General features: G+C 39.2%; 2 protein-coding genes across 2 annotated transcripts; one reads left to right on the forward strand and one right to left on the reverse strand.

Annotated features, from left to right (window-relative positions):
- Window positions 1–642: 642 nt before the first annotated feature.
- LOC110029204 (ubiquitin carboxyl-terminal hydrolase 23-like) lies at window positions 643–11,345 on the reverse strand (the record flags this gene model as incomplete). The annotated part of the gene is made up of 6 exons (XM_020731386.1): window positions 10,814–11,345; window positions 10,341–10,455; window positions 1,893–2,003; window positions 1,285–1,457; window positions 873–1,199; window positions 643–768 (listed from the first exon to the last, which is right to left on the reverse strand). Coding segments are annotated over exons 1-6 (1,152 nt in total), but the record flags the coding sequence as incomplete, so codon positions are not given.
- On the forward strand, window positions 7,803–9,256 carry LOC110029232. Its single transcript, XM_020731424.1, has one exon. The coding sequence runs from the start codon at window positions 8,179–8,181 to the stop codon at window positions 9,013–9,015; it is 837 nt and encodes a 278-aa protein (XP_020587083.1). The 5' UTR covers window positions 7,803–8,178; the 3' UTR covers window positions 9,016–9,256.
- Window positions 11,346–15,171: the final 3,826 nt, after the last annotated feature.

Below are 15,171 nucleotides of genomic sequence, written 5' to 3' on the forward strand. Positions count from 1 at the left end.
TAATGTCCACATAATCATCATAAAAAAATAGAGGGATATATTTTCTTCCATTTTTTACGGGGAAAGAAGGAGAATGCATTGTCTATAATTTATGTGAAAAATGCCTCTTTGTTGTCTTTAGGGCTAGTTTGGTGCAATGTAAACAGTTAGAAGCATTTGGATCTTGGTTTCGGAAATGAGTCACATTAATGCGAGTTACAGTAATATCAATTTAATTTGCAAGAAATCATTTCTAGTGACCACGATTTCTATATATGTTTAAACTGAAATAAATTTCATTTTTTCCACCCCATATTTATTATCATTATAAGTAAAAATCATAACACACATCAATTAATTTAATATTATTCTATTCATATTAAAAGAGGAAATATAAAATTAATTTTAAGGTGACCTCATCAGCCTCAAGATTGAAACTCACTCATCTTATCTCCTTTTTGAAGGTGAATTTCCAAACAAAAACTCAATTCCATCCAATTTCAGCAAAGAAAACGCTTCAAGTCGCTTATAAAAGTGAGCTTCAGTTATTTATCAAAATTTACAATGAAAAAGTGATCTTTGATCCTTGAGAGGTTTCAAAGAGGCTTTGCATGCCAAATTTAAAAAAACATATGTATTAAACATGGCTCCGAAAATGCTAACCTGGTTATCATCAAGCCAATACCACAGGCCAGTTGAGGTCCGAACAAAGCAGAAATAGTGACCAGAATAGGTTGTCCATCCAGCATGAACCAAAACACCGTACAGCGTATATTTGTAATCACCTTCCTGTTATATTGGAAATGAGAATTAAAAGAAACAAAAAAACTCAAGGATGCTAAGAGTTAGTCATATTGAAAAAAATTGAAAAAACATGTAAAATATCTACTCACGCATGGGTCACTGATGAACGGGTTCAGGTTCAATGTGGGCCCATACACCACCTTCTTGCTAAGTTTTTCTCCATTAATACCCGAATCAAAACGCTTAAGATGAATGGCCAGCACATAAGGGGCCTTATGAATGGTGAGTTGTTTGGAAGCCTCAACTTTTTTTTTGCAGCGCTGACATTGATATAGTCTCTCCCCACCATCTAGTAGTTCCAAACCAGTGAAATGAGTAAGTGCTTTGTAAAGTGAATCTGCTCTCATTATTTCCAGACTCAAGTCCAAGAAAGGATCAAAATTATTGGAAGAATACGAGCACCGCAAGCATTTTACCTATAACAGAAAATAACAACCTCAAGAGAAAAAAATACGACGGGAAATCCTTTTAGATACATGTCAAACTCCCGTGATGATTTACCTGACTCCTTAGTTGGCCACCAAATATCTTGTGGACTTGACTCTTTTCATATGCACTAGGAGACTCACTTGAGACTCCATTAGGCAAACAGCACTTGTGCATTGATTCAAGCAAGTTAACCATGTATTCATGAGCATCTTCTTGTCTAGAATACCGAAAATTGCTAGATATGTCTATTTATCTTATTAAGAATTCTCAAATTTGGAAATAAAAATAAAAAGAAAAACAATCTAGTACAAAGTTGATATTCGTTAAGCAAGCTCGTCTTCTATAATATCGTTCATAGGTTGGCAAAGCACAAAGGCAAAAACTAAACAGACTAATTTAATGGAATCTTCAACTCTAAATGATGTAAGAGAAATTAACAATTCTTATGTATTTAAGTATCTCACATATAAACTTCCATCTTTACATGCATAGCACTTCGGTGATTTAAATCTATGCATGAAAAGGTGTATTTCACTTTTGTGGTAATAGTGCTATGTTTGAAGCGATATTAAAGATTTGAGTGTTATGCGTTTAAATATGAAAGTTTGTGTGAGATTTGTAAATACGTAAGAATTGTGTGCTAAGCATGCAAAAGCACCATGATGTAATATACTGGATACATCTCAAGTTCTTGACAAGATGGAATGGTCTCAATATTTTCCCGGTTGATTGTAGGGCATCCATGACATGATTCTGAAGAGCACACAGAGCACAAAATCCAGCATTGCGACCTTCGATAATAGCTTCTTACGTTAATGATACTATAATATATACATGAGGTCGTATAACAATTGTAAATTAGTGAAAAAATAGCAAAGCTAATCATCATCAAGAATTTCTTTTGTCCTCTAACAAGCAGCTATAATAAAGCTACCTGATGAAATTAACAATAGGTGGACGAAAATGATTAAAAAACAATATCCTTGCATATGATTTAAAAAGCATAATTTGTAATTTCCAATAAACCAATGATTTTATCAGGATTATTGTAACTTCAGAAATCTAAATATCCACTTCTATCATAAGATCGTAAATTTCTGGAATGGTAGTTTCTCTGCTCATCCCAGGATCATGAGGTTTTAAGATATTCGCATTCCTTAAAAAATCAATTTGACTTGGGCTTGTTGTATAAAAAATGATCTTAATTTATTAGAAGTAAATGAAAATAAGACATGAAAAGTAAATGAAAATAAGACATTCAATAGGACACAATGGAGAAAAGGATTTATGTAGCCGACGTGACTTAGGGTCTGTTTGGGATGATGACGGAGAAGCGGCGCAGTAACGTGTAGTGTTTTTAAATTGTTTGGGGCGGCGTTTTAACCAAAACGCGAGCCACTCGCCGACCCCGCGGCCCAGCGTCCCCGTTCGGCTTTTTACCCCCGCGCCCTCTAATATCTTGCCCTAACTCGAATCATTCGGCTTTACCCCGTGCCCTATTTGGAAGCTGCGATCTTCTCCTCCTCTTCTCCGATGTTGCTCACGCTACCTGGTTCCTCTTCCTCCTCTTCTCCCGCGTTTCTCACGCTGCCAGGTTCCTCTTCCTCGTCTTCCTCCACCGTTCCGCATCGCTAAGCACTTTTTTATTTTTTAACAAGTGTGAATGTTTGTTCGTTGGATTTGTGATGCTAGATATGAATGATGTTCGGTGGTATGGATGTGTGGTATGTGGTTGTGTGGCTCGAATTTGCTGGCTCCAATTTGGATTCCTCGAATTTGGTGTGGATGTGTGGCTCGAATTTGTTGTGTGGCTCGAATTTTCTGTGGATGAGGCTGTGTGAGTATGGCAGTGGGTTCGAATTTCTTGTATGCCTCGAATTTGTTGTGGATGAGTCTGTGTGGGTGTGGCAGTGTGGCTCGAAGAACCACCAAATTTGGCTTTGTGGTTGTGTCGATCGAATTTGGCGGTAGATGTGGCTTTGTGGTACAAATTTGCTTGCTTGAATTTGGTGGCTCTTTTGGCTGTGGATGTGGTTGTGATGTGTGGTGGGTGCTTCTGCAAGCTGTGACAATGATGTTGGTGGCATTATTGTGCTTGTGATTGTTGTGTTGGAGTGTGGGGCATTTGGTTGTGGTGTGTCGGTGGTTGTGGTGCCTGTGGTTTAGGATGTGCTGGTGGTGTGGACTCTACGTTAGTTGTGATATTTGTGGCTGTTGTGTTGTGGGTTCTTGTGTTGGTGTGGTTGTTGTGGTGTGACATTGGTGTGCTGGTAGTGTGGGTTCTTATGTTGGTTGTTGGAGTTGTGGTGTGCTAGTGGTTTAGGGTGTGCTGGGTGTGACTGTTGAGGTGTGTTGGTGGTGCGGTTCTTGTGTTGGTGTCGTTGTTACGGTGTGTTGGTGGTTGTTGTGTCGGCTAACATTGGTGTGGTGGCGGTGTGGGTTCTCTTTTGTAATGACTGATTCATTGGTTGGTATGCTGAGTTTTCTACGAACTCACGCCTGCAAAAACCTGTAATTAATTACTTATTTTATCATTTTCAACTTTTGTTATAACTAATGGATTGTCTTTTTAATCATTCAGGAAATATGAGTTCCAGGACCTCCTAATGAGTGCTCTGCCACTGCGGACTACAATCTTCCATACTGACGTCATGTCGGGCACATAGCTACGGGAGACAATTCTACAGGTGCCCACAATGGGCAGACGGTTCAGAGAAATGTGAATTCTTTCGGTGGCAGACAATATAGCAGATTTCACTGCCGATAGTGATCAGGGTTGGATGACATCCCCGAAGGGCGACGTAGCTTGGGATATACACCGGATGGACTTTAAAATTAATATTATCATTTATTTAAATGTAATTTTAATGCTTGTTTTCTTTTCTAGTGCACTTAGTACTCACTGTTATGTGAGGTGTGTGTTTCTTATTTTTTCTACAGTTCTGAAGTTGTTTTTTTTTCAAATATCAAATATATTGTTATGACAGTTCTGTTGCAAACAACATTACTGCACAGGGGCAAAATGATCATTTATCTAGAAACAGCTGTCACGCAGTTGTTTTCAAACTGTAAAAAACAAACAAACAAGCAGTCAATTTTTGCAGTCAGTTTTCCCGCAATAGCTTCCTGGGGTAGCTAAGCTGCAACTGCCCCAAACAGACCCTTATTGGGATAAATGCTTGTTGTTGTTGTTTGTTGTTGTAAAAGTTCTCATAAAGCAAAACTATTTAAGTGACACTCAAATTTTAAATGCAAGTTTTCTGTTATGCACATTTCTACTCCATAAAAATTCTGCATTGCTGATCAGACATATTGTGCTTGCAAAGTTCATGCACGTCTTTTTTATTGCAAAATATATTTGCCAAAATCTGTTACTGACTTTTTCGTACTGTCAAAGTAATCTGTCAAGTCAACAAAGTCAGTTGCAATCTCCATTAAAAAATGGAAGCAAAATATTTCTTAACTTCTTATAAATAGAGCATATGAAGCATAAAAAAAATGAGAGCAAAATGCATCTCAACTTATAATAAATGAAGCATATAATGTCAGTTCTAGAGGGCCACCATCTCCAGCTGAGCTAGTTGTGGTGTGGACATTCAAAAGTAAATAATACGGTCAAATACTTGATAGGGTCATTATGATAACAACTCTCAGTCCAAAGTGGATAAAAGAGTCACGAACCATCATTCAAACATAGTTGATAACTAAGTCATTGGTATCAAATTTATGAGTTAAACCAAGAGGAGGTCTATGTTGATACCAGCTAGCTGCAGTTTTTTTGGAAAAAAAAAGTAAGTCTAACAAATAATCCACTGTAATAAACTACCTAAAATCTCTCTCCTACTTTTCAACTCTTCATTTATTGCTATTTGTTAAAAACATGATTGATTTTTGGCAAACCTACTAAAGTTTAATTTGTTATTTTGCTTGAAATTTCAGTCATTTGTATGGCTTTCATGATCCTTACTATAGTGACTTTAGTTTCTAGAGTCTAAATTAAAATTTACCGCATTTAATTTTCATCAAAAGATAGAATAATTTTTAAGATTAATAGCCTACTTTCTCGCAAAAGTTGCATGCTTGTTGCACTGGTTAATCATATCTATATCTAAGTATCCATTAGAAGCGCTAGAAAAAAATATATCCTATATTAATTTTTTACTCATGCACCGAGGGACCTCAAGAAGATAGAAACCTCAAAAGGATGTACATTCTTTTATGGAGATTCTTTCATCATATAATCACCAAGCTGCCCAACTTCAGCTATCGAATAACTGCCATAACACAATACTTTGGCCTCCAAAGCCATAGGCACCAACCAATCAGGCCAATGAACATATGCAAACTCTCTGCAAACCAAAAATACTGATACTAACATGAGCATATTCTTTGCTAGCTTAACAAGAGCTGCCACCAACTTTTTTTATCCTCCAATTCCATCTCATATCTATGAAAAAAAAATAAAGAAAAATTTTTGGCAGTTGCCTGCATCTATACTTTGCTTAAGCATTACCAAGCAGTACTTTGTCATGCATGCCAGAGCCTGCATTTTGTAAACTAAATAAGGTCACGAAGTACCTTATAAAAAATGATATGCATGCTTATATGAGCTGAGCGCTATCCAGCACCCAAAGGAAAAAAAACCAATCTCAATTATGTTGGCACCAAGGATATATAACTGAGTTGTGCCTCTTAATTGTTTATCCTTGTCTACAACCCATATAAGTCGTCCACATTAACATTCTAGGAGTAGTGCAGGAGATCAATCTCCTTCTACGCCAAAGCCTTTCCATGTAGACAAAAAGGCCAAAAATGAACCCCATTGAATCCGAAAGAAAGTTTAAGATGCCTTTTTTTTATTCCTCACGCTCACCGGAGGATTCAATCCACATGTAAATATACGTGTATCGTGCATAACAACTCACGATAATGATTGATCATGGCCATATTTTCATATCAAATTCCTAAACAATGGATCTCTTCTTCTCTAATGCCTAGAGTGACTAACCTCCCTCTTCTTTACAGGTACTTTAGTCCCACATTGGCAAAGAAGAAAGAAGGGGAGACTCTCCCCTTCAATAAAAATCCACCGCTTATGATGGGGGAAAATATGTAGAAAAAAATGCCGAAGCATTAACAAAATGGCATCATTGCTAAGTTATAAATCCAAGTTCAAGAGAGTAAGCTCCAAGCTTTATATGCAATTTTGCCATTGCTTCGGCATTGCAAGACAAAGGTTCACAAAGATCAGTTTTATGTGCCAAAGACCAATTCGACGCACGCCTATATTTACATTTTTTGCAATGAAGTAGCCCTCAATAACCACCTCAACTCCATCAGTTATCATTGCAAAGACTTCTTGATCGCCATAGAGTCCAGTTCCTTGTCCTTCATACCTGCCTTTTTGGTATGGTGAGGAGTCCCAACTCTGCCTATGTGCTGCCCTTGGCCCTTGTTAGCATCACTGAGAGGTCTTGGTAGGCACCTACTATAGTACCCTTCATAAAAGCTAGTCAAAAGCACTACCATTTTTAGGAATTACTTGAACTCCATCCCACACTTCAAGTGCTAGGTGCAAATTAACAAATCATTTCCTCACCAATAAAAAAATAAAATAAAAACTACATCAAACCAAGTTCGAATTAAAAATCCATTTATAAGCTCCTAATTTATGCTTAGCAATAGGCCACTAATTAAGTTATCATTTTTCCTTAAAAATGCCTAAAAGGGAGCATGAATGCATTGTAACTATATACACACAGATAAATTAATACGCTCCACGGAATAAATACTACCATTTTAGAAGGATAGAATATTTTCACCTCATACAAGTTTTCCAATCATTACAAATTTTAATTGGCAAAGATTGTAAGTATCTAAAAATTAGAAAGCTACTTTAAATTTTAGCTATTAAAACTTTATGATGGACGAAGAAAGATACGTGAAGATAACTGATTAACCTTCTAAATTGATAGTGGCAAACTCTATGCACCACATCTCATTACAAGCTCCTCAACAGACATACTCTCAGGGACTAAGAATCAGGGGATGGGAGTGATCAATGCTTACCATCAATAATTACATTAAATAAGATGTGAGTGATTGATGCTTACCACCAATAATTACATTAATGTTATTTCCTTTCAATAAATTAGTGCTAGAATTATGCTATTGTAATTTTCCTTTCCATAAGAATGAGTTATTGTCTATTCCATCCAAAGGTTGTTCGACTATTTATTAGCTTGAGGCCAATAATGAAAGTGGTTTTTCTCGTTTTTCTCAAATTAAACAAACTAAGGAGGTCGAGGATCCCTCGAAGTATCCTACAGTATTACCAACATAGGTGGAGCACGCAAGGAAGATACTCGTTATCTACTCATTCACAAAACCGCTACAAAATCGCAAACTCAAGCACGTAACAACTTAGTATCAGAGACAGGCATGTCCGACCACCGTCTCGAGCATGTGGAGCATGAACATGGCTCATTGGCTGCAGGCCAAAAGGAACTACAACAAGCTATGAAAGCTGGTGAAGAACGTCACTTGAAACATATTGAGAGCATGTTTGCTCGTTTTTCTACGCGTGTTGGAGTAAATAAGGATGATGTCGAGTCTTCTCGCGGGCCCCGTCATAGCCTTTCGGGAGGAGGCTCTCTCGCACCCAAAATCACTAAGTTGGACTTTCCACGCTACAATGGCATGGATGACCCAACCGGATGGATTTGTCGAGTGGAGAAATTTTTCGAGTTCCAAGGCACGTAAGAAACGGAAAAACTCCCCTTGGCCGGTTATCACTTGGATGGCACTGTCCAATTGTGGTATCAACGTTTCAAAAATCGGCGAGAAGGCGTCAATTGGGAAGTGTTCAAGTACAAGTTGCATTTACGATATGGGCCTTCAAGATACCAAAATTTCTTTGGGGATCTCACCAAGCTTAAACAAACAGGAAGCATCCGCGATTACCAAATGGACTTTGATCGTTTGTTACATCGAGCTGGCCATTTGTCTGAAGAACAACAAATCGGGTGCTTTGTCAGCGGGTTAAAGAATGCAATACGGGTTGATGTGCAAGCATGTAATACAATTTCATTGTCCGCCGCTATCGGTCTGGCGCGATTTTATGAGTCTCGTATGTATGAACAACAGAAGAGAGGGTACGTGGAACCTCCGAATGCTCCATCCACCATGGGACATCCACCCTTACCCTCAGCATCCCTTACTCGCGCTCGTAACCCCACCATCAAGAGGTTGAGTTCGACTGAGTTGCAAGAAAGGAGGATGCACGAATTATGCTTCAATTGTGACGAAAAATTTTCCCCAAGCCATCGTTGCAAGAAGTTATTTTTAATAGAAGGAATTTTTCCTTCTATTGACGAGCCGTTGGAGGAGACTACCAAAGAGGAGGAAGCGGAAGAAAAGATTCTCGAAATTAGTTTTCATGCTATTTCAGGAAATACAACACATCAGACCATGCGCTTTTTTGGAAAAATCGGAGATTTTGGGGTTACCATATTGGTGGATTCCGGTAGCACTTATAACTTTATGAATTCAAAGTTAGCTACCAAAATGAGAATTTATCCTGCAAAGAAAGAAGAATTCTCGGTTCAAGTGGCGGATGGAAATAAGATGAAAAGTGAAGGATTGTGTGAAAAGCTCCCTATTTTAGTGCAAAAGGTTCAATTTCACGTAGAATTTTACCTTTTACCAGTGGAAGGATGTGATGCTGTTTTCGAAACTCAATGGCTTAAAAAACTGGATCCAATTATTTGGGAATTCAATGATCTATGGATGCAGTTTTGGTGAGAGGGGAAAACAATAGAGTTACGCGGGACCAAAGGGCCTAACAATAAAATCATGGATTGTCATGATCTAGAGGAGCAGTTGCGAAAACGAAAAAGAGCTTTTTTTATTACAATTCAATTCCTTAAAGTTGGGAGAGAAGCAAGGAGTTGCAACAACCGATTTAAATCTAGATTTAATGGCTAATTTGAATCAACATTCGGCCATATTTCAAGAGATTCAAGGCTTGCCATCTCAACTATCTCAAGACCATAAAATTTCATGGGAAAATGGAGCTAATCCAATCTCAGTCAAGCCTTATCGATATCCTCATTTCCTCAAGTCATTTTGGAAACTTGCACAAAAGGTGGAGAAATTGAAGTTCTTGTTCATTGGCAAAATCTTTCTCTTGCCGAGGCCACAAGGGAGAATCTGACAGAATTGAAGACACGTTTTTTTCCTTGAGAACAAAGAAAATTTTAAGAAGGAAAGAGTTGTCAGGGACCAAGAATCAGGAGATGAGAGTGATTAATGCTTACCAACAATAATTACATTAAATGAGATGGGAGTCATTGATGCTTACCATCAATAATTACATTAATGTTATTTCAATCAATGTTATTTCCTTTCAATAAATTAGTGCTAGAATTATACTATTGTAATTTTCCTTTCCATAAGAATGGATTATTGTCTATTCCATACAAATGCTGTTCGGCTATTTATTAGCATGAGGCCAATAATGAAGATCATCTGATAAGTATTATTTTCAACCTTGTGTTGATTCGGAGTTGTGGTTTTTCTCGAATTAAACCAACTAAAGAGGCCGAAGATCCCTAGAAGTATCCTATAATATTACCAACATAGGTAGAGCACGCAAGGACGATCCTTGTTCTCTACCCATTCACAAAACTGCTACAAGGTCGCAAACTCGGGCACGTAACACATACCACATGAAGATTCATATGTTACACACTGATACAAAATATTAACAATTGAATTCTCTTATGCTTCACCTCTAGCATGCAAGATATCGGCACACTAACTATTGCATGATTCCACAGTTCATCAAAATTTAAAAGCATAGATACACATGTAAGTAGACTACTTTTTTCATTATAGGCGCCTAAACAGTATGTACATTGATAAAGAAAAACAAAACTAAATTAATTAAAACCTTGCTTGCTAAATGCAGGTTTCAACTTTGAATTCATGTGAGATGGAAGCTTAGGTCCCTGGAGTACTTGCCTTGAACTAAAAACAAAATATATCAGGGATAACTATGCATATGGTGCAAAAACTACATACAGTGTTACAGCCATTATGCCCAAACAAATAAAACGGAAACTTACAAGTAGATTTGTGCTTCCCGCTCTGCAAATACGCCGCAAAAGGTTCCGTATACGTTAAGCACTGCAGAACCGAATTCAAAAAACAAGTGTTTCCAAGATTTTCCAAACCAGCGCCCTGCCAAAAAAGGAAAAATCATCTTTTTTTCATTTATAAACCTTTCATATACTAGATGCATGAAACATAAAACTTTGTCGATGAACAAACCATAATCACAACACGCAAGCTTCAAAAATTCCACCAAACAGCATCACGCGCAGAACAAACAGAAAAATAAAAACTCACCCCATATTTGTTTATGAAAGAAAAGCAAGTTAACATCCAAACCAAAACCCAAAGATTTAAAAAACGAGATAAAGACTATTCGAGCTCCTCCTCCAGATAATTAGGGGAGGGAGAACCCCATAAAGTAACAATTTTCGAATCGCTTGCAAACATGAGAGAAAAGCCAGACGAAAAGCCCAATCAAACTCACGATTTTCTGGAATCTAATCCTGAAGCTTAATTCCGGATCAAAACCATGCTCATGAAACTCCCCAACCACCGGTCTCTTCCCCGGAGCGACATTCTTCGCTTCTACAACTCTCACGCCACTCCCAGACGCCACCCTGCTGGTGCCCGAGCTGCCGGGATTTCGGGTTTCGAAACGCAACTCCCCTAAATTGGCCGGGACTCCATTACACTCTCTTCTATCCAGGTAGATCTCATTCTCACGATGCATCTCCGGCTGCGCCTCCGTGCTCGATGGCGCCTCTTCCTCCGCTGCCGCCGCCATGATTGATCTGCCGCGAAGATACCTAATTCTCAAGGCCTCCTGAAGGATCGATGGTAAATTAAGATAGAGGATGAGAGAGAGAAGCGGGGAGAGAGAGTTTGTGAGGGTTTTAAGGGCAAGCGGCTTCGCGTTCACTCGTCTCTCCTCTCTCGCCGCGTTCTCTGCTCTCTTCCTCTCCTTATTCGTTACCTCACATGGCACATGGCCGAAAGAGAGGGCTTAGAGGGGTTATGCAATTCGTAGGGTTTAGTGGTTTTCTAGTATTTGTTCTATATTTATTTTTTTTATATTTATACCACTTAAATTTTATATATCTCATTGTTGGATCCTCATATGTCCTTTGTGGATAAGGCTATGGAATTAGGGTTGAACGAAGAACAGGAGTAGAATAAATTTAGAATTCTCTATAGAAAGAGCTCGGAAAAGAGATATCTTTTTCTTATTTTTACCTCCTATCTATAAGAGAGTACTTTATATAATTGTGGAAAGAAGAGAACTGTTATGAAAACCTCCCTTAATACAATAAATAATCTAATTAATTGTACGAATTTCATATCATATCTATATTTACAATTTGAATTTTAACATGATGATAATTGGTTGGCTAGCTTGTTTGAATTCGCCTAATTAAAGCGATTGACTGAGTGGCGATTATGCTCTCTAAAATTTGTGTTGGTCGACCAAGACGCTCGGTTGAATGTCGATCTTGTCTGCCGCAGTAAAGGCGGGTATGCCGATTAACCGCGATCAAGGATTCTTGTCTGCCTCTCGGTCGATCGGGTATGTCGCTCGAGTCTCTCACCATGGCATATTGGTTGATTATTGACGACGCGGTTGGCAGTAGAGCGGTAGAACACTTGGTTTTTGGATGTCGTCTGGGCCGTTCGAATGCTTTGATATTCATGCCCACGGTTATGGGGTATAAATATTTGTTCCCCGAATATTTTTGTTCCTTGAAAGTGACAGTTTTGATAAGAACTAGAAAATTATTAGTATTCAATGGTACTAAAATCACAAAATTTAATTTACTAATCAAGTCGCCTCAAATTTGTGCCCAATATGCTTTTATAAATAGAGTCATAGGCTTGAGAATGCATCTATTGTCGTCATTTTCCTCTGATCAGCCAATTGGAGTCATGGATGATTATATGAGGAAACTCCATGTCCACCCCAAGATTCTGACAAAATAGGCTACAGACCTTCGACTTCTGTAAAGAAGATCAAGATTGGGAAAGTAAAATGTTCAAGGACCAAACTTTTGCTGGGCTCAAAGGTCCCCCATTGGAAGACTGTGATTCCTGAGTCGAGCTTGGGTGCGAGCTTTGAGGGCCAAGAGACCTTGCTCTGTCAAAGGCATAGAGGAGGTTGAAAAGAGACCGGAAGGAGCAGAGATTAGTATCTCTCCACAACCGCTGTTGTAGGAAGTCAAAGGCACCTTACAATAAAAGAATGGGGGAAGATGTCTGGAGACCATCTCCTCAATGGATAGATTCATGAGTATGTAAAGGCTCTTTTTTGGTTGTCGCCAATCATTTAATAGCCCTTGACATTTCCTATGTGCAAACAAATTGGAAGAGTTGGAGGGTTACCAGGATGGTGGGCAGTCGAAAGACACTGCAAAGACCATTGCTACAGTGGTCGTTCTGCAGGTCGAGCTTGTGAGAGTCCTACCGACAATCATTTCGAAAGGATACCAGCCGCCAATTCCTTCGTCTGCTACTGATACTGGACAAAAGTGAATGGAGTATCAGTTGCCCTCCCTTGGCCGGATCACTGATCATGTGCTAGAGGTCTCAGTTCCTTCGGTGTTCATGAGCTCGGTCATGGCGAACTTGAGGCAAAGGTTGCTGTTTTGAGGGATGGCCTGACTGAGGTGTTGGGTGTGCTGAGGGGGGTGTGTTGAGGGCACTTTGGGAGTCGATCGACCTGTCCAAATTCCATCGCAAGGCTGGCCAAATGGAGCAGGCTATGATAGGAGGGGCGATGGTCCTTTGAAGGTTCATTCAGAAAGGCCATGTTCCGCCTGAGACCTTGGAAAACCTGCTCATAAAGCATTTCATTTTAAAGATGTAATAATGTTATTTGGAAATGAAAAGACATTTGAATATATTTGAAAATATGTTTAGTTTGTTACTCACCATTGGCGAGGACCGTTATTTCTTACTTTAGGCATTTCGATTCTAGCATCTAAGCTCTTGATTCTTCCTCTTTCTTATTTCGTCTTTTCGATCGTCTTCGATTTTCTACAATAGCCTCAAAGTATTCTCCCACTCTCTTCGGCTCTGTTAAGGGTATTGGTTCTTCATTCTTAAAAGAGAACGAAGTGAAGGAGTTACAGAGGATGAATGTCATGCAAGACAGCATCAGCCTTCAGAATTTGTCAGGGTCAGCGCGAGCAATATACCTTCTGTGTAAGGACCTGGTCTTTTACTAGGACTAGTTTAAATACGGCCTTCGGTTGCCTTTGTGTAATGAGCTCCTGAGCATATTTAACACATAAGGAGTTATTCCGGGCGTAGGTGATGTCGAACTCCATTGTTGCAATAATGATGTTCGTTATTTTCTGTCGGCTGGAGGGTATTCCGTGGAATATCTATCTCTTTAAATATTTTTTCTTGTTCAAGGTCGATAGAGAGGGCTTCGACATGTTCACAATGAGAAAGTAGCTCCACTTAATAGAAGAAAATAAAATAAAGGATTGAAAGAAGAAGTTTTTGGTTGATTCTTGTTATGATGCTTGGGGGATTCAGAACAAGCCGATGGGATGTTTATCATCCAATTCGAGGTCTCTCTAGAAAGCACGGAGGTTGTCACGGAGACGTTGACCAATTAGTGTTGTGACGATGATCGCTTCATTGCAGGGGGTTCCCCTTCGATGGGAGATCTATCTGTAAAGACAATTGGCAAATGATTATGTGTTATGGGACGATGAAGCATAACTCTCCCGAACGTTGTCTCTTCCCGATGGAGGGTCAAGTTCCTCCCCCAAAGTTGGTCGAGATTACCCCGGCTATGTGGACCTAATTGGCATGTATAGATCCATTTAAGGGTTATTCTGCCACAACCTTGCCCTACGCTGCAAATGTGCGCCGACAAACTCTTTGAGCTTCCCGGTGCGAATGAGCTCCTCAATCAAGTTCCAGAGGTGACTATATTCCTCCGTGTCGTGACCATGGTCGTGATGGTACTGGTAGTACCTTTTTTGATCTCGTAAGGCTGGGACCACCATAAGTGTCGGAGCTGGTTTGAAATAGTTTTTTTTTTTTTTTTTGTTGGATGGCATGGACTATTTCAGCCATTGACACGTTGAGGGGTGTCAAACCATAGATTTCTCAGTAGACGTACAACCACTCATAAAATTGGTTCAACCATTAGTCAAAGATACGTTTTCGGTCATGATTCCCTCAGTAATTTTTTCGTTGACCGATAGTTATTGTTTTGGTGACTAGCAGAGGACAGATTGTCCCTTGCCTTCTACGATTCCCGCTGCTCTTTCTGCTTCTTTGAGGGATGGTTAGATGATTTTGGTGTACCTTTCATAGAGTCCCAGAGATCTTCTTCGGTGGGTAAGTGCTCGTTCACCATCTATAATACTGCTGCAAAATTAACGGGTTTAGATAGGTTTAGGTCATACCTAAACCGCTTGCTTTGGACTTCTCGTTTCAAGGTTGTTCCAACTTTATTGGGCTTCAGATCTCTAACCTCAAGCATCTCATTCTTGAAGTTGGTGATGCAGGCTCCCAGGCTCTTGTTTTCTTCCTACTTAAGGTCGAGTAGGATGTCTGAACCTTCCTTCGGCTTCTGTATGTTTGAGAAGTGTGAAACGAAGAGTCTCTTAAACTCCAAGTACTTGGGATGGTATCAGTCTGCAGACCGTTGAACCACTGAAGTGTCAATTCCTTCAGGGTGGTAAAAAATAAATGACACATTATCGGGTTATCGACTAAACCAGATCGATGGATGATTCGAATGATGAGGTATGATCGATCGAGTCAATCCTCCCTTTGTAAGAGCTTAGGCGATGAATCCTTAGTTTGGGTGGAGATATCAACTCTTTG

Source organism: Phalaenopsis equestris, unplaced genomic scaffold (genome assembly GCF_001263595.1).
Source record: "Phalaenopsis equestris unplaced genomic scaffold, ASM126359v1 Scaffold000552, whole genome shotgun sequence".
NCBI lineage: Eukaryota > Viridiplantae > Streptophyta > Magnoliopsida > Asparagales > Orchidaceae > Phalaenopsis > Phalaenopsis equestris.

Bases quoted from the DNA above. Each gene is read 5' to 3' on its own strand.
- LOC110029232 (XM_020731424.1), top strand. From the start codon at position 8,179: ATGGACTTTGATCGTTTGTTACATCGAGCTGGCCATTTGTCTGAAGAA.